Source organism: Emydura macquarii, unplaced genomic scaffold, assembly GCF_026122565.2.
Source record: "Emydura macquarii macquarii isolate MOO-44397 ecotype Brisbane River unplaced genomic scaffold, CSIRO-AGI_Emac_v2 contig_3470, whole genome shotgun sequence".
NCBI classification, from domain to species: Eukaryota; Metazoa; Chordata; order Testudines; family Chelidae; genus Emydura; species Emydura macquarii.
Window position 1 is genome coordinate 481,226 of NW_027133607.1, and position 19,237 is coordinate 500,462.

At 41.3% G+C, this 19,237-nt stretch overlaps 1 protein-coding gene across 1 annotated transcript in view; it reads right to left on the reverse strand.

Annotated features, from left to right (window-relative positions):
* The window catches only part of CAMK1D (calcium/calmodulin dependent protein kinase ID), a 298,770-nt gene extending 288,591 nt beyond the window's left edge, over positions 1–10,179 (reverse strand). Inside the window, exon 1 of the mRNA XM_067534910.1 lies at positions 9,870–10,179. Coding sequence (XP_067391011.1) covers positions 9,870–9,961 — 92 coding nt within the window. The 5' untranslated portion in view covers positions 9,962–10,179. The remainder of the gene's footprint in view (positions 1–9,869) is intronic.
* Between the last annotated feature and the right edge of the window lie 9,058 nt (positions 10,180–19,237).

The window sequence follows — 19,237 nt, forward strand, 5'->3', positions numbered from 1 at the left end:
AAAATGCGTTCCTTATGAGAACTTGATATTTGTAATCCAAAAATCACCTCCCCACATGCACTCTGCCTCCATCCCCTGAAAAAAGGATATTTTAATTCTTCTGCATGTTTGTCCAAAGTTGTTGTTGTTTCTAAATGTGATATCTGATACTACCGAGAAAAAGAGCAAGAGAAATCATTGATCTATTGCAGTGGTGGGCAGTCTGTGGCCCAAGGGCCACTTACAGCCCATCAGGCTTCTGAGTGCGGCCCACGAGACATTTTGTTAAAAGTTGCTCACACACATGAAAGAATCATACAAGAAGCACACTGACTTGACAATTTGTCGAATTTTTGGCAATTATTAAGTATTTTTGTAATTTTTATGTTATATTATTGTAATATTAAGTAATTTTGTAATTAATATTAATTACATAATCTACTGATAACTTTGAAAGCTTGTGGAGGACAGATCCAACCAGGCATCGCTTTGAGTATGACGAGTAAGGAAAGCGTAAATAAACATTTCTTTTGTCTTTACTATTTGAAGTTGATGACAATTCTATTAATATATGAATGAATAAGCATTTTCTATAACTTATTATGAAACATTCAGCCTATATTAAATGTATTTAAGCTTATTTGTGGGGTCCTGGTTAGTGCACATGCCTGATTTCAATCTTGCAGCCCACTGAGATAAAGGAGGGCCCCTCATGCAACCCACTCACTAGCTTAGGTTGCCTATCACTGATCTATTGCAATACGAATGCTGAAGCTCTGGGCTCAGATGTTTTACCGTCAGATCAAATTCAAGAGTCTCATTATCTCAATAGCTTTTTCTTAGCACAGTTAGTGTTAAAAAGAAACAAGAAACAAATTAGTTTTTCAATTCAGCCAAGAAATTTGAATAACAAAAACACATATTAGTTTAATTTAACCTGTGCAAGTTCTTTGGTGAGTAATTCTGGCATAAAACTCAATACAAACATTTCAATGTGAAAACACCAGAAAGGGCCTTGTGAGGTTCATTAAACAATCTGTTATTTAGTTTCCTTTTTCTAAGAAATAAAAGTAATTGAAACATCTACTGAAAACTATAGGAACTGCTAAGCCAGACAACACACATCAGTAGCTAGATTAGATAGATTTTTTGAGTCACAATGATTTCTGCAAATGATGGAAACAGAAATATTTTGATTGTTAGGCTTTTTGATTTGTCATTCAGTAATATGTGTGCAGCTATGTATGCAAATTATTATTATTGTTATTATTTATACTGCACCATTGATGTGCAAAGCCATCTGCAGACTGATAAAGTGCCAGATCCCTGCCCCTAGGAACTCATTTGATTCATTAACCTGCTTACTAATAATATCTTTTTAGTTCAACCTTGTTTTCATACTACCCGAAATGACTGGAAAATTAGGTCCTATTAAGTAATCATGAATGTAAACTGTGACTCACCAGTTAAGTGAATGCCATTACCGGCAATAAATTGAGAACCTTATTATAAGCTTTCATTATTATCATACAAACCAAAACAGTGCAACTTTATTTGGTATAAACTTTACCCTTTACAGGATGCTTTACAGGATTAAAGAACTCAAAACCATATTCAGCATGTAGCAACATGAAATACTCTGTGTAGGGAATAACAAAGTATTCAAGGTCAGTAGCAGAGGGAGAAAACAACAAAGGTAGAAAAGAATTTATTTTCAGATGATATTTGAAAAGAGGTGGATGGTGAAGGAGACAGGTGGGCTCAGTTGGCAAGAGATGTAGAGAAGAAGGATTTCACATCAACAGCAATGAGATGGAGATAGGAAGAACGGTCTTGTGTTAAGGCACTAATTCAGGATTTGGGAAACCCGGGTATAGCTCCATGCTCTACCACAGATTTCCTGTATAACCTAGCCAAATTACGGCTTGTCTACACTTAAAACGCTGGAGCAGTACAGCTGAACCACTGCAGTTTCGCCACTGTAGCACTTCACTGAAGATACTAATTCTGATACCACCTTGCCTTTTTTCCCCCTCCCATTGTGATTCCCTATTACCATTAGCACTAGACTCAGTGTTCTTTACTATCTCAGAGCCTATAATCCGCTTTGCAAATGATAGGAACAAATCATTTCTAACTCTAGTAAATGCTGGCTTCTAAAGTCAGGTTGCAAGATAGTAATCAGAGTGACCTAACTTTAAAAACATGATATCACCTTAACTTATTCTTCCTAGTACTTTTCTTGATCCTGTATGTTAACTGTGTCCATTAAAACTTCTCAGTAGTTTCACAAAATGTAAAGAAATGTTAGTAATTGGATCTCAGCTTTGAGTCTTCCACCCAGAGAAGCCAAAGAAGTTGTTGTATGTCCCATACTCTTGACATCACAACCAATTCCAGTATCCAAGTGCTCCAGTGGCACAATGCTGCATACAGTTTAAGGCCAGAAGAGACCATTAAATGATCTAGTCTGACTCCTCGTATAACACAGGCCATAGAATTCCACCCAGTCACTCCTGTATTGGGCCCAATAACTTCGGTTTGACTAAAGCGTATCTTCCCAGAAAGCTTATCATACAGTCTTGATCTGAAGACTTCAAGAGATGGAGAACCCACCACTTCCTTTCAAAGTATGTTCCAATGGTTAATGACCCTCACTGTTTTTTTTTTGTTTGTTTCTTTGTTTGAAAAGTGCTTTATTTCTAATTTGAATTTGCCTTGCTTTAACTTCCAGTCACTCATGCTTGTTAAGCTTTTCTTTGCCAGCTTCAACAGCCCTGTAGCAACCTGTATTTTATCCATGTGAAGGTCCGTATATCTTAGTACCCAGATATGTCCTCTTAATGCAGTTAAGAACCCTTGCAGCAGCAGCAGCATTGGCCACAGCAGCTCCCCCAGCTTCCTCATCCTGTTTCCCTCTTTATAGATGCCTTCCCTTGTGCCCAAATGGGCAGCACATAATCAGTCACAAATGCACTGGATCCCATTCCCTCTTAAAGGAGCCAATTACCCTGTGACAAACTCAAACAGCTGCTCAGTCTTTTCTGGGATAGGAATCAGACAATGGGCAAATATTTTTTCTTTAAGATGCTACAGAAGTTTTACAGAATTAAATTACAACAGGAATGAAAACTATTTCATAATATAGGTGACACCCACAATTAAAGGTTTAATGTTTCATGATTCATAATGAGAGAGAGAATACAAATGCTTTTAGGGGGTGCAAACTTTTCTTATCCTAGGCCACCAGAAAGAAAGATTTCTGATCAGAGAGAGCCAGGACCACAAATTCACCTGAACCCACCTACCAGCACCTCCCACCTGCACTACCACTCAAATGGACATGGCACCATTCAATAAGAGGTGTCCTCAGCATTAGCATATAAGATGGATGTCTTCCCGCACTGGATGAAGAAGGAGGTAGCTGAGTGTCTGCTTGCACAAGGGAAGCGATATATTCACTCTGCTAATAGCATAGCATCTTAGTATGAGACCCAGCCAGTCACCCCCAAGCAAAGGAGTGAGTTATTAATGAGAGACAGTCTTTGTGAGCATGAGGCGTGCATGGGTGAGTCAGTGTATGTTGAAAAGTGTATGTGAATACGTGAGATTATGTGTGATTGAGACACAGCATGAGTGAGCGTGTGCATGTGTGCAAGAAAGAGCCTTTAATCTGTGTGTGAGAAACAGAGTAGGGGTATGATAAAGTGAATGTGTGACAGCTCTTGAATGAGTGTGTGTGAGGGGAGTGAAAAGGAATGTCATGTGAGTGTCAGAGTATGGAAGGAAGAGGGAGGACACAGGACTTGAACAAGAAAGGCCATGACATGGCCCCTCAGACAGTGCAACCGCCTCTAGGTTCCTTCTACACTATACTTTACAACCAGGTTGGAACACAGTTAGAGTTCAGTTGTGTCCATGCACAACTGTGTTGTTATAACATAGTTTGGGTTTGTCTGTGCAAATAGGACCATATCTCTTTACTACCAAATTAAGAGGATTGCACTCCACCCCTATATTTTCAGAACAAGAGCAACAGTCCCATAACAGTTATAACAGAGTTTGTTCCCTTCAAAACAAGCAAAACCATGTCCCCAACATAGCTACAACTGTAATGTAGAGAGAGCCTAGATTCTACAATAGATGCTTTAGAAATGCAGGCTGATTAGATTAAACAGACGAACTAACCCACCTAAGGCTTTCTCCCCTTCCCAACCTAATACCTAGATAGCATTCTGCATCTCATGATCTCTTGGAATTTCACATTATCAGCTTTAAAAATGACAATAACGTGGCCTTAAAATTTCATGGGGTTACAAAGAGAATGGTATTTAGATGAGTACCTATTTTCTTAACAGAGTCCACTGCTATTGTGAAACTTTACATCTCCCAGGGCCAGGTCCAGGCAGTTTTCCACCTGTCCAAGCAGGTGACTTGATTGTCTAGAGCTATAACAGGTGAATTTGTTGAACTTTGTAAAGATAAACAGTGGGCTAGCTCCTCAGCCAGTGTAAATTGATGTAGCTGTACTGACTTTAATGGAGCCATGATAATGTACATCAGTTAAGGATCTGGCCCGGTATTTATCATGTTTTTGTTTGGTTTTAGTGCAGATATTTCCTTCTGTGTTGACTATTCTCTTTAACTGGACTCTTAGTTACTTGTCCAAACACAACAGTCAGGAGTGAACAAAGGCAACTTCAAAAATGGGAATAAAGAGAGCTACTAAGGTACTATCAAACTTACCTACATAGAGCCTGGTTCGCCACCATGTTCTTCTATTTTACCCCATTGGATGGTGTGAAACTGGAGTAACACATGGATAAAGCAGGCCCATAATTTCCAATGCAAAGTGATGTTGATACAAAACAAAAGGGCCCAATTCTTGAAGTCAATGGGAATTTTGCCTGAGTAAGGACCACAGGTCTGGGCTCCAAGAGATATTTTTCATCAGTGCTCTCTTGCTCTCACTTTCCTTTCTTCCCATGTCTTCATCTTCTCACTTCTCCTTTCTGAGCAGTTTCCGCTTTGGTCTTTTCGGCCCTCTTAGTCTCCATTTCTGTCTCCTTCCCCTTTTTTCTTCTCTGTTTACATCTCTCTCTCTCTCACCCCACATTTTAATCTCCATCTCTTTATGTCTGTCTCTTTTACGTTCTTTCCTGGCCTCTTCTTCTTCCTACTCTCAGGATAGCCAAGGAGCAGAGATTTACTGAGATTTTGCAGTTGACCAGAAGCTTTTTCCCTGTAGTCCCACTCCTAATGTGAAATTGACCAGGGCTACATTTGTGATCCTAGTCAATTTTAAGCTGCTACCAGCACCAGGGGAAAACCTTTTGCAAAATTGTATAATCTAAGCCAGTTTCATACTACAACCCCACAGCACAAAAACAAACATTCACTTAAGGCAAATGGCCAAGACTTCAGCATTCTAACAGGAGACAGTCCTCTATTATGTCCGCGCTACTGTATTACAAAAAGGTACTGAATTCTACATCATACCTCTTTCAGTAAAAATATGACCAAATGTGATTTACAGGGGACATCTAAATAATTAATTCTTTCCATAATGCAGTGGGAGACTGGAGGACTAGGTAACCCACTAGAAGCTCCTTCCAGCCCAAATGATTTTATGATTAACCAATTTAAGCCAATTTAAATAATTTCAAAAAGCTGAGCCCTGTACATCTTAAAGATGAAGTGAAAAACTTTTGTACAGATGAAAAATAAATTCAGAGACTGAATTATTAATGGAGTGTATGAGTAGACAACATTCACAAATGAATGCATTTCAGCACAAAATATTTGAAAAACAATTTTTCTTTCACTTTCTGTCCTAATTTGCAGATTCTGTGCTTTCCTTACCTCAGCTGATTTCATCACAGCCACATAGAAAGGTGCTGAGAGCACAGGAAAAGGGTTGCTCTTCTATTATAAGTGCTTTTAGCACTTTGACATCCTTAGATGAAAGTCCACAACACAAGCAGTCCATATGCTAACCTCTCTTAGAACTCATGGCCATCCACCTCCATGTCTTTTAAACAAACTTTTTTAAACCTATACACACACCTTCTTGCTGAAGCGAGAAGTGTTTTCCTACACTCTGTTCTCTTCTTTCACCATCTGTACATGTTTATTATGAACCTTCAAAAAAACTCTAACATTTTACTAATCTTTATGAAAGGTGATAGGGAAGTACAAAATATATGCACCTTAATCTAGGACCTTTCATCGGAGGGCCTCAAAGCTTTTCACCTCTGAGGCAGATAAGTATTATTATACACATGTTACAGATGGGGAAACTGAGTCACAGAAACTAAAGTCCCATCTACACTGAAAAATGTACTATATTGTGGGATTGGCCTACATAAATCATTGTCCAGCATGGTGCAGCATTATATTGTAGAATGGACCAAACCAGACTTCAGCTTTATTCATAAATCATGCTACAAAGGATTTGATTGCTTGAACCTTCAGGGCCTGAGATAACTCCCAATTAAAACATTGAGAGCCTGCCCACTGACTTTAATGGAGTGCCTTCGGGGCCTTGGACCCAGACTCTCAGTTATTTAGGCTCCTATCTTCCATTGATTTAAATGGAAATTAGGATTTCCTTTGAGGATCTGGGCTTCATGATTTGCACTGCAATGGCCTAATTTGTCAGAAGATCTGAGCACTGACAAGTCCCATTTAAGTCAATGAGAATTGCAAGTGCTCAGCACCTTTGAAAGTCTGTGGCAAAAACAAAACTAGAATTTAGATCTCCTGATTAACAGGACTGCACACTCCTACTAGGGCATGCTTTCTCCAGGACCAGTAAAGGAACTGGTCCACAAATATCGGGTTTTAAATGTAAAAATATTTATAATTGTCCTGGCTATACCTGAAAAGGCCAGTCCTACATTCCTTATGCCAGCTCCCTTTGACTTTGATCTAGTTTCCATAATATATGTTAATTATTTCTAATTTAAGTTGTTTTGTTTTTGAAGAACTTTGCAAATTGACTATTAAACTAAGTCAAATCTAAAAACTTCATAGTTTACAACTACTGTATAGTTAAACAGAAGCCTGTGACCAGAGCTTGCAAATTGTGACAGTAACAAATAATCTTGAAGGGCACAGACTCCTCAGTGGCCACATTTAATGAACTTCAATGGCAACAGTCACACTGATATATTTGAACCATTGGATAAAATGCACATAACCACACTGGGGCTCGAATATGCTTCCATTGACTTCAATGAAGACAGGATAGATTAGTCCCCAGACCTGGATGCTCTTTAGGCAGACTTCAGTGGCACAACTCATCCAGTGCAGAGTGCTTCACAGACAATCTTCTGCAGTGACACAGGTGTATAGTTAGGCTTAGAAGGATTAAATTTTTAATCGACAGATGTCAGTAAATGTTGATTTCAGAGTACACACAAATGAACACAAAAATATTTTCATCGATAATCAAAATTTATAAACAGGCAAATTAAGAAAAATGCTGCTTGAAAATTTCTTAGAATTTGATTTAAGGGTGTTTACTTTGTATACTTTGACATGTGATGTTGCCGATTTGTGTTTTAAAGGTTATAAAGCTTTAACTTTTTAATCTCAACATCTACTGTCATTAAATAACAATTATCTGGTGCTCTCTTCTCTGACCAGCCCCCATAATTTCCCACAAGTAGGAAAATATAATTAGATAAAAATAAAAAAATGCTTTAAAATAAATATTGATATTATCCATCAAAACTATTTAAAAAATAAAATTTGAATTATGCCACACCTATTTATAGTGGAAACCACAAGGAATAGACTTGTAGCTTTAATTAATCTCTTTATGTTATGATTTTACTTTTTCCAACACCCTTTAGCTCAGGCAAAGAATTACATACCTAGGATGACAAGTAAGGACACGCTTCTTATTACACAATATCTTGACAGTACAAGAGCTGGACAAGAATGAGGAGATTAAACTAAAATAATAACATTTAGTACTTATACTGAACTTTGCATCTTGAAAGAGCTGTAAAACATTAGTGTAATTAACTCAACTATGTGTTTTACTAAATACTACATCTATTTATTATAATCCAGATGTATGATTTAGCTCAACATTAAACGTCTAGTCTGAATCTTACTCACAGTTTGTTCACAGCAAATCAGTGAGTTAGTGAACCAGAAATATACTAATGTTTACAGAGAGCCCTCCATTGGAAGCAGAAAGAAACTGAAATATTATATTAGATTAGTCTCACTGTATTTTGTAAGTGACACACATAGTGCTTAGTATGTAAAGTACAATCTAAATTTAATATCACTTAGTTACAGTCATTCTAAAGTTATGTGTAAAGCTGCTCTTTCTACAGCTGCCAGGGACATGCAGAACATGACTGAGCCAGATGCTATAGAAGCCTATAGTCCACAAACACAAGCAGTCCATATGCTAACCTCTCTTAGAACTCATGGCCATCCACCTCCATGTCTTTTAAACAAACTTTTTTAAATCTATATACACACCTTCTTGCTGAAGTGAGAAGTGTTTTCCTACACTCTGTTCTCTTCTTTCACCACCTGTACATGTTTATTATGAACCTTCAGAAAAGCTCTAACATTTTACTAATCTTTATGAACAGACCCAGCAACAACTTTTAAACTATGGTAATCTACTAGATGACACACATCCAAACCCACTCAGAATACTTCTAACCTTTTTTCTATGAATACACTCTGCCATGGAAAGCATGAAAGTCAGACTACATTTAATGTTGCTCTATTAAGATAGCACTCTCTCTCTTTTTCTCAGCCTATGTATATTTTAAATTACATTTCTATTAATATTCTTGATAAAATAAGCATATTAGTCTGAATAGGGTATCAGTTGGTGAATATTAGATATACATCCATTCTCTCTGTATACAAATATATTGTTATTTCTATTACGGATTCAACCTAGTTCTTGCACCACACAATGCAAAAAAAAAAAAAAAAAAGAGTGAGATACATAAGTGGGGCTGTCTTTTGGACGCTTTGGTGCCTACCAAAGTGCTGGATGGAACAGCACACACGCACATGCACTCGTAATAAACACTAACCAAACACACATACACTCACTCACACACTTGATAAAACACACATAGCCACCAATATGCACATACAGACAGTCTTATATACGCACTAACACATATCGACATACACCAGCACACACACACGCACACACTAATTCTAACACATTTTCAAACATAAATTAACACCACATACATGAAAATAATGACGATCACAAATCAGCATGCCTTGAAATGCATACAAACACCACGATACACAGTGTGCGCACCACGATACACAGTGTGCGCACACACATCCTCAATCCACACAAACACAAGCCTTCTCAAACACACACTCACAAGACAGACAAACACCAGTACAAATGCACCAGGATGCACACATCATAATACACACACACTCAAATGCATACAAACACACCACGCTACAGAGCACAGTGCACACTTACATCCTCAATCCACACAAGACTTCTCAGACACGCACTCACAAGACAGACACACCAGCACAAATGCATCCGGACGCACGGACCACGATACACAACACACACACACACACACACACAAACACGCAGCAAGACACTCTCTTTGGCTCCGACACACCATCGCACCCCACCAAACACACCCTCAGATGCAGGCTGGCACAGGCACACCACACACGCTCTGAAATACACACAGAACACACACACACACACCCCGTCTGTGTCTAGCTCACACAGCCGCACACTGCTGGGGATGGATGGACAGGAACCAGCCAGCCCGGCTCGGCCAGCGGGTCAAGCAGCCTCCCACCCCCCCAGAGCAGCCGGACGCGCCGGGCGGCCGCAGCCCGGCCTGACCACTTACGTGCCCAGCGTCTCCTTGAACTCGAAGATCTTCTTGATGTCCTCGGCTTGCTTCTTCCAGGAGGAGCTGCCCTCCCCGTTCTCCCGGGCCATGGCAGGAGCCGGAGATGCTGCGTGCAGGGCAGGCAGCAGCCGGCGAGGCTTTTGCTTTCTCTTCTGCTGCCGCTTCCTCTTTCCACCCGCTCTTCTCTCGGCGGCTCCCCCGCTCCGACTTCCTGCTGCTGCTCCGCTTTCCGCCGGGCGCCGGCAGCCCCTGCTCTTCTTCCTCTTCCCTCCTGGCTTCTTGCTGCCCTTCGCTCTTGCTTCCCTCCTTTTTTTTTTTCTTCCCCCCTCCTCCTTTTCTTTCCCTTCCTTCCCCCTCTCCTCCCCCTTTCCTCCTTGTTCCCTCCCTTTCTCTCTTCTTTTTGTCCCTTCCCTCTCCTCCTCCCCCCCCCCTCCCTCCTCACGGACTGATTTCCCCGGCGGCTTTTATACCCCCGCCCCGGGGCACTCCGCAGCCCAAGCCCCGCGGAGCAGCGCCGAGCACCGACACTTGGAAGCGGCTTCTTGAGTTACTTGTGTTGCTCCCGGCCCAACCCCTTTAGGGAAAGCCCCGTGTCCTTGTCCTCCCCCCCCCCGCCCCCCAAGAGTGCGGGGTCCCCCTATCGAGTTCCCTTGGCGGAGCGCGGGTGGCGGGAGCGGGGAGTTTAGCCCGTGCCAGGCGCGCCCAGCCTGGCCAGCGCGTGAGGAGGCAGCGGTTGGCCGGCGTTGTGGAGCGCAGCGTGCCGGGCCGCCCCCCGTGTCTCGCGGCGGCCGTTGGCCATAGGGATGTCACCTGGCACCTCGGCGGTGGCTGGTTGTTATGGCAATGGGAGGAGGGGAAAACAGCTCCCCCCCCCCCCCCCACACACACACACACCCCGCGCGCGCCCGCCCGCCCCAGCCTCTCCTGCCGCTGCCGCTCCGCCGCCTGGCAGCGCAGGCAGGGCCCCCCCCCTCCTGACGGAGCGACTGGCGATAATTCGCATTGCACCAAAACCGCGCACGTCAACCGCCCCCCCCCCCCCCCCACACACACACACACACACACAGCGCCCGGACTGGCGGCGGGGAGCGGGAGGGAGGGAGGGGTGCTGGCTTTGCCAGCCGAGCCGAGTCTCCTTCCTCCCCCCTCCGCCCGCCAGCGCGCCAGCCCTGGCAGGCGCCCGGGTCAGTGCAGCAAAGGCGGGAATGCGACAGGGACGCTGCGGAGAGGTGTCCGGCCGGCCCGCCGGGCCTGGCTGGGTGGGGCAGCTCCGGCGTCTGCTTTGACAACCCCCTTCCACCGGCTGCAGACGGACACACCCACCCCCGTTTTCTGGGGGCGAAGAAAATGAGTGGCCCAGGCAGCTCCCCCAGGGCCTCTTTGCAAAGGGCCGGCCAAGAAGGGGGGCAGATGCCCCCCTGGTTTGACGAAGGGGACATTACCCCCTGGAAATTGGCCTGTTGTTGGGTTGCTGTAGCGCCCAGATACGGGCGCTGGGCAGCCTACAAGCCCAGAAGAAGAAAAAAAAGCCCTGGCCTGCAGAGCTTCTAGTCTAAATAGACAAGGGAGGCAAAAGCAGGGTGATTATCCCCATTTTAGGGATGATGAACTGAGTCCCAGAAGGCAAGTATTGACTTGCCTGTGGTCAGGTGGAAAGCCTGATCTCCTGAGTCCCTGTCCAATAGCTGCAAAACAATCTTTCTGCTGTAAGACTGAGGCCCCTGATCTTTACGCAGGCCGCCAGAAAACCTTCAACTCAAGGGAGGCATGGCAGGTAGTAGGGTGACCAGATAGCAAGTGTGAAAAATCAGGATGGGGGGGGGGTAATAAGAGCCTATATAAGACAAAGCTCTGAATATCAGGACTGTCCCTATAAAACTGGGACATCTGGTCATCCGAATTGCAGGTCCTAGGTTATATTATGCAGCTGACAGGAGATTTGGATTCTAGATTCCTAAATAGCAGTGGCCTACTGAGAAACCACGTTCAAATAGTTAACTTCTCTGTGACTCAGTTTCCCCATCAGTAAAATGGTAGTAAATAGACCAATATTTTCAAAAAAGCAGGTGCCTAAAATTCGACACCTAAATCAGTGACCTCACTTTCAGAGGCATCTAGTAGCTCAGGATAGTTTTCTTTACTTCCATGGGTTTTGGATCAGGCCCAAAATATGGCCCCTAATTTAGGAACCTAAATATGGATTTAAGTGTCTAACTTTAGGCATTCGATCTTAAAAATCTAGCCAACAACGCTTACCCACATTAAAAAGGCACATTGAGATCTTCACATGAAAAGTAGCTAAGTGAAAAGTATTATTAATTACTACAGCAATTACTACAGTCATACTGCTAATTAGGTGCAAAGTATTATTAATCATTCCAGACATAGGCTGGATTTCAGCCAGCAATTTAGGGGTAAAAGCCACTGTAGCTCATAATCCCCTGAGCTATCCAGTCCCCCTTAAAATGCAGTAAATTAATAAAGAATGTAATACTACCATTGTCCTCTACCCTCCAGTACCCACATGTATGACACTTGCCTTTTTTAATACAGGAAGTGACAAAGTTCACACTCACATCGGAAAATAATAAGAGGGTAAAGCTCAAAATGCTGTGAGATTCTTTAACATGTGTAAAGTTTCTTATTTTAGTTTCGAGGTTGTTTTCTAATGTCAATAATTTATAAATAACGACAGTGATATAACAGCAGGATGGTGTGGGACAGCCGTGGATTCATTTGGGTCAGAACTGTAATGTACCTGATAATGAAGACAACCATGGGAGGTAGTACACTAACAGTTATTTCAAATCTATATCATTCTAAATTATAGTTTTATGAGAAAATATGGTAATAAACTGGCTAGTCTTCATGTGTAATACTGCCCTCTACTGGATGGAATAAGATCTGCTTTACTATGTGTCATAGACCTTGAAGTATTAAAAGTTTTCCTTTACCTCAAAGGGCAGGGGGATTCATTGGTGCTCTGATGTTTGAAGTGGCCACAACGTGCAGCACATTGACAACCTAAATGACCTTGTATTTGCTACAATACTATGCATAAATAATGTCATGGAATACATTTTAGACACACGAAACTGTGCTTCACTTGTCCCTCTTAACTTCACCCCTCTCCCATTATGGAGAGACTTCTTTCATTTTACTATCATTGATTATTAGTTGCACTGTAGTAGCACATAAAGGTTCCAGTCAAGTACTGGGGACAACTGCACTAGGCATTGTAGAAACATAACAAAAAGACAGTCCTTGCCCAAAAGAGCTTATAATCAAGACCCATATATATTTTCATCCCACACCAGCCTGATGTTCTCTCTCTTTCTCGGATGTAAATTACTTCACGTCAGAAATACAGAATCACAAAATTGTGTTTATGAATAATGCCATAAGGTGATATAGAATTTAACCTCACCTTGAATACTGTGTCCAGTTTTGGTTGCCCTATTTCAAAGAAGATATAGTGGAACTGGAAAAGGTTCAGGGAAGGGCAGTGGAGGTGATCAGAGGTATGGAACGGCTTCCATATGGGGAGAGACTAAACAGACTAGGTCTGTTCATCTTAGAAAAGAGTCAACTAAGGAGGAATATGAGAGAGGTCTATAAAATGAATGGTGTAGAAAAAGTGAATAAAGGAGTATTATTTCCTCTTTCTCACAATACAAAAACCAGGGGTCACTCAATGAAAATAATAGGAAGCAGATGTAATACAGACAGAGGAAGTACTTTTTCACATAATTAACCTCTGGAACTCATTGCTATGGGATGTTGTGATGGCCAAAAATATAACTGGTTTTAAAAAGAACTATATACATTCATGGAGTACAGGTCCACCAATGGCTATTAGCCAAGATGGTCAGGGATTCAAGCACATACTTGCAGTGACCCTAAATCTCTGATGGCCAGAAGTCAGGAGGGGAAGACAGGGTGGATCACTCCAACTGCCCTCTTCTGTATGCTCCCCTTGAAGCTCTGGAACTGGCCACTGTCAGAGACAGGATATTGGACTAGATGGACTATAGGTCTGACCCAGTAAGGCAGTTCTTATGTTCATATCATCATCGTAAGAATCATAGGGATTATTATGATCATCTAGTCTGACCTTCTGCACAACATAGGCTATCTCACCAATAAAGTCTGCCACAAATTTATAATTCCTTTGAGCTCTAGCATAACATAAGCTTCTACCACTGTTGTTTATTATGTCCCTTTGTTTCACATCATATTCTGCATTTGAGCCTCATCAGGTTAAGAGATTTTCACACTTCTCAATACCTAGGCAATGCAACAGACACTCATGCTACCTAAAATTGCAGCTAGCATTGTGAATACTGCAATTTCTAGGCACCAAAACCATGTGAGTTAAAAGTAAGGTGTCAGCCTATAACTCCAAGTTTTCTTTTGGCCATTTAATTCACACTCTTAACATCATGCTAATATACTTTTTGTGTGCTAATATAACCCATATTTGAAATAATTAGTAAGGTAGGAATCCTCTGGACCACTTAATTAAAAGTACATGAGATACTCCCATAAGCCAAGGATCATTGACAGAAGACCATATCAGCTCCTTCATAGTCATTACAGTCTGTCATGTCAGCGTGAACTCAGAGAGGCTGTAATCCTACTTGATTGACATGACCCAGGAAAGCTATTGTATATTTTAAAAAGTGAAAAATCCTGTCTGAAACCATCCCCCTAAGATGAAAGTATATAACAATACATGCTGGGGTAGAGTAACTATATATAAATAATATATATAAATTACACACAAAAAATACATTAAAATAATTTTATTAAGGTTGCAGAAGCACTCAGTTGTCAAGAAATACCAGAATGAAGGTTGTCTGTGTAACTTTAATTCAGCCTCTTTTAGCGTGTGTATTATTATACAGTCTTTAATTACATGATCACAAACTATTTTGTGATCTATTATCTTAACTGTTTATTTGATCATCCTAAATGAGTGCCAATAAAACCTCTCTACCACACCACTCAGTCAAGCATTCTCTATCCACCACCTTGCAGGAAAAAAAATTGGAGTTGTTTGTGGGGTGTTTCGGCACATGTTTTAGAGGGTTTTTCTTCTATTTTATTTGGACAGGTATGTCGCAGCATTTTAAAAGTGCACTTTTCTAAAATGATTCATAGTCCTCAGATGGGACCTCTTAACCTGCATTCTCCCAACCCCAGGCCCATCTTCAAAGCCCCAAGTTGCCCACCACCCCAAATTGTATTTTTATATTGTTTTTGTTAAAATGATTTAAGTCCTTACAGGATCTTAAATCAATCTAAAGCAGTGGTTCTCACCCTATTTACCATTGCGGGCCACATATGCAGCTCTCTGTGTGTGATGTGGGCCGCATCCACACAATATATATACTATCTATGTGGCCCTTAAGGTTGTTACACACAGCCGTGTGCTGATTGGGCCACAAGCGGCCTGCGGGCCGCAGGTTGAGAACCACTGGTCAAAAGCCTTGGATCATTTTAAGCTCCCTAAGATGATCTAAGGCCCTAGATCATCATAAACTTCTAAAACCGAGTCCCAAAACACACAATTTGGGGCCAAAAGTTTATACAAGTTTGGAGCTTACTCTGCTTTAACGATTGGGAGGGGCTTATGTTGCCCTAAAGATTTTTTAAACTGTGCCTATATAATGGTATAAATATGCACCTGTATAGATGTGCATGCTTAGTCTACAATTAGACATTAGTTGCCTTTAACTACCCAGTGCTGGTAAAGGCCAGAGGTGTACAGGTTGCTGAAGATCTTGATAGGCAACAGCTGACCTTGGTCTGTTGGTGCCTAATAGTTTTAAAATGGGAACTTTTCTTCCTTGCTTTTATTTTTATATGATTAAATCTAGGAAATTAGATAATGATACACACAATGTTAATGTGAGGTTAAGATTACACATTTGAGAATTCAAAAGTCAGGATTTTTTTAAAAAGTGAACTTATCACCCTAACTTTTCTCCTGGTACATATGCATTACAAAAAATGTCCTCTAAACCTAGGGTTTCTTTAACATAATGTTAAATCTGTTTGAAAACTAGTATGTAATCGTATAATTAAAATCTATGGGTCAGATCGCTGGATGGCGGATCTGGCTCTCGATGTCAAATTCTGGTCTTTCTTCAGTTCCACCTGTGGTTTCAATGGGGTTGCATTAGGTATGAAAGCAACGTTTGGCTGTATATCATAATGCAAAGGTAAGGTTAACTCTACTACACATTTACATTTAACTTTCACACTTCCTGACTTTTGCATGCTCATCTGTGCACTAAAGTGGCATGAACATAATTCAGTTTGCATTGGTGGCAATACGGAGTAGTTCCATTGAAACCAGTGGTGTTATTCTGAATTGCCACCAGTATAAACAAGTGCAGAATTCAGCACAAAGCTATAGAACTATATACTACAATTACAGAGTCAAATAGTAATAGCAGAGAGAGAATGAAATCAAGAGACATAGGCAGGAAAGAAAAGATATGAAAAATAATTCACTTGCTTATGAAGTAATCACTTCTTTCATTTCAACAGAACACTCGACCATCTTTTATATTGTTGTTGGTAATATCCCTCTTAGAAACTGGAAATTAAAATTTCTTTATCTCCTAATTTTCTCTTTTTCCATTTGGCAAACAATTCTGTTTTCCTGTGTTGCTAGCAGAGCTGAAATTAACTTGGCTCATTTTGTTCTTTCCTTGTCTAAGCATTAGCATCATTGAATAGCGAAGAGGAAAGTGGGTTTGTTAATTAACCACTGCTACTATATTCTGTTCAGCGCTACACGACTCACACAAAAAAAAAATCTCATTGGCCTCAACAGGAGATGCATATGCAAAACTACCGCTAGACTGGGGCTACATTGTTTTTATTAGTCCCACAATAGGGGTGATATTTTTTAAGGTTTGTCAGTGACGTGGGGATTATTAGACCAAAATCCCACCCAATTACTCAATTTGGAAATCAGTTACATCACTGCCTATTTAAATAATTAAAACTTTTAAGCACCACAGCAGAGTAGTCTACATTAGGTTCTTTATTACTTGCAAAATTTGTATCTCAGTATTGCCCAATTCCTAAGCATTCAAAAATCATGAGTCAGGCCTCAAAATTATATGATTGACTTAAAAATCACGAGTAAAAAAAATCAATACATTTTGGGCTCTCTTTGTCTTCTGGTTTGTGAGGCTTTAAGGGTGCACTTAGGGTAAATTTTCAAGCTTTTTTCTACAACCATAAGGCCATATTCTTTTTAAATGAAAGTTGAGATGCTCACATAATCACTTGGCTCCGGAAGCAGGAGCAATAAAAAAAAAATAGCACATATCATGGACACACAATAAGATCACAAGAGTTGGCCACACTTTTCTCACTGTAAAAAAACAATCCATGCATGGAAGGAAGCCTGAACCCACTGAAGGGGAGATTTCTGTCAAGGCAGCATGCTTCTTCCCTCCCCTGTAGAAGCTCCACATGGGAACTCTGAAGGGATCAACCACCCTGAACAAGGAAGGTGGTAGGAGGAAAGCAGGATGGAAGAGCCACATGGCTTCTCTAAAATTCTTCCATCCCTGGAGAAACCAGGATTAGGTGATGACAGCCCAAAGTTATATTAATTTACACTCTTTCCCCCTCTGTGCTATAGATCCTGCTCCTTGCCTCATGGGGCAACCACCATCATCTGGGGACAGCTCCTTGGAAGCTGAGCAGTCCTCCAGGAGCACAGTAATAGGAAAGAGCCAAGATGCAACTGTGACGTAGGCTGGATTGGGGGGCCCTTGAGGTGTATTCAGAAGCTCTGATTACTCCCTTCTACACCATTCTCGCGTTGGGGGTGTCACGCTGGCTAGATTGGGGGGGGGAGGGGGTATTTATTATGTTGTTTGACATCAATATGTCAAAATCATAGTAATTCACATGAGATATGCCATGTCAGGTACTGTTAGAAAGGCTATAATATGCTCAGTAAGATGATGATGTTTATGTTTGTGTGTTATATATATAATGGAAGTTATGGATATGTTTGATATATCTGTATTTCAAATTGTGCTGTATCTGGGCGACACCCCAGACAGGATGGCTGCAGCACTAGCCTGCTTATTGGCCCATTAAGGAAACTCACAGGTACAATGGCCCAGGGGGAGAAGCCAGGGATATACCTGATGAGTCACCAGGACTTACTCATGTGACCCTGGATTCCATCTTATTCCTGTAAATTTCCACAAGCAGCATGGCTAAGGCCAAAGGACATAAAAGGCAGCTGCCGGAGATCCATTTTGTCTTTAATCTTCAGTCTACCTCTGGATCAACTCATCTACAACTGAACTGAAGCTGTGAAACAAAGGACTGAAACTCATCCAAGTACTGAATGTACACCTGAGGGATTATACAAGCCTGCAAACTCCACAGTTCTTCTAGAAACCTGATATATATGGACTTTCAAATCATTTGTATGTATCTGATTGATTTAATCCTTTAACATTTCTCTTATAGTTTGTTTCTTTCTTTTTATAATAAACCTTTAGTTTTATTTACTAAAGGATTGGCTGGCAGCATGGTATTTTGGGTAAGATCTAAACTTATATTGATCTAGTACTTTGACTGACCCTTTGGGGTCAGGAGAAACCTTTTTGGTAAAGAGCATAGAGTTTTAAATAACTGATCTCTTTACTGAACCTAATGACTGATTGGAAGCTGGAGACTAATATGCAGTAAAGGGGGCTGTGTATATTTTATTTTAGCTTCTTGATAACCGGTGTGGGGAATCAGAAGCACTGTTTATGGCTGTTTGGGAAGTCTGACTTCAGTGGCACCCACCAGTGCTGGGAGAATCTGCTCTCCTTTTACAGCCTGCCCTGATCTTGGCATTTTCAGGTGGCTACCCTAGGCATGAATGGGTCACAGCACCCACACAAGATGGCTCTGCCTCTTGCAGGTCCCCCAATAGCTGGGTGGATGTTGGGGATCCCTGGGTTACAAGGTGCAGAAACCTTTGGATTCTTTTGCATGCTGGAATAAACCATGCACACCCAATGGAATAATTCATAGGATGCTCCATTAATGGAAACTAATAGAATTTACTTCCCCAGGGTAGGTTATTCCTTCACAGAGGGAAATCGGACCCATAGACTTATACCCACAGACTTATTTAGATTATAACTCTTTGGGGCAGGGACCATCTTTTTGTTTTGTGTTTGCACAGTGCCTAGTACAATGGGGTCCTGGTCCATGACTGGGGCTTCTAAATGCTACAGAAATACAGACAAGAAATACTAATAAGAACAACAACATAGACATTACTGTCTTGGATAGCTACAAGGATGCATCAGAAAACAAACTTT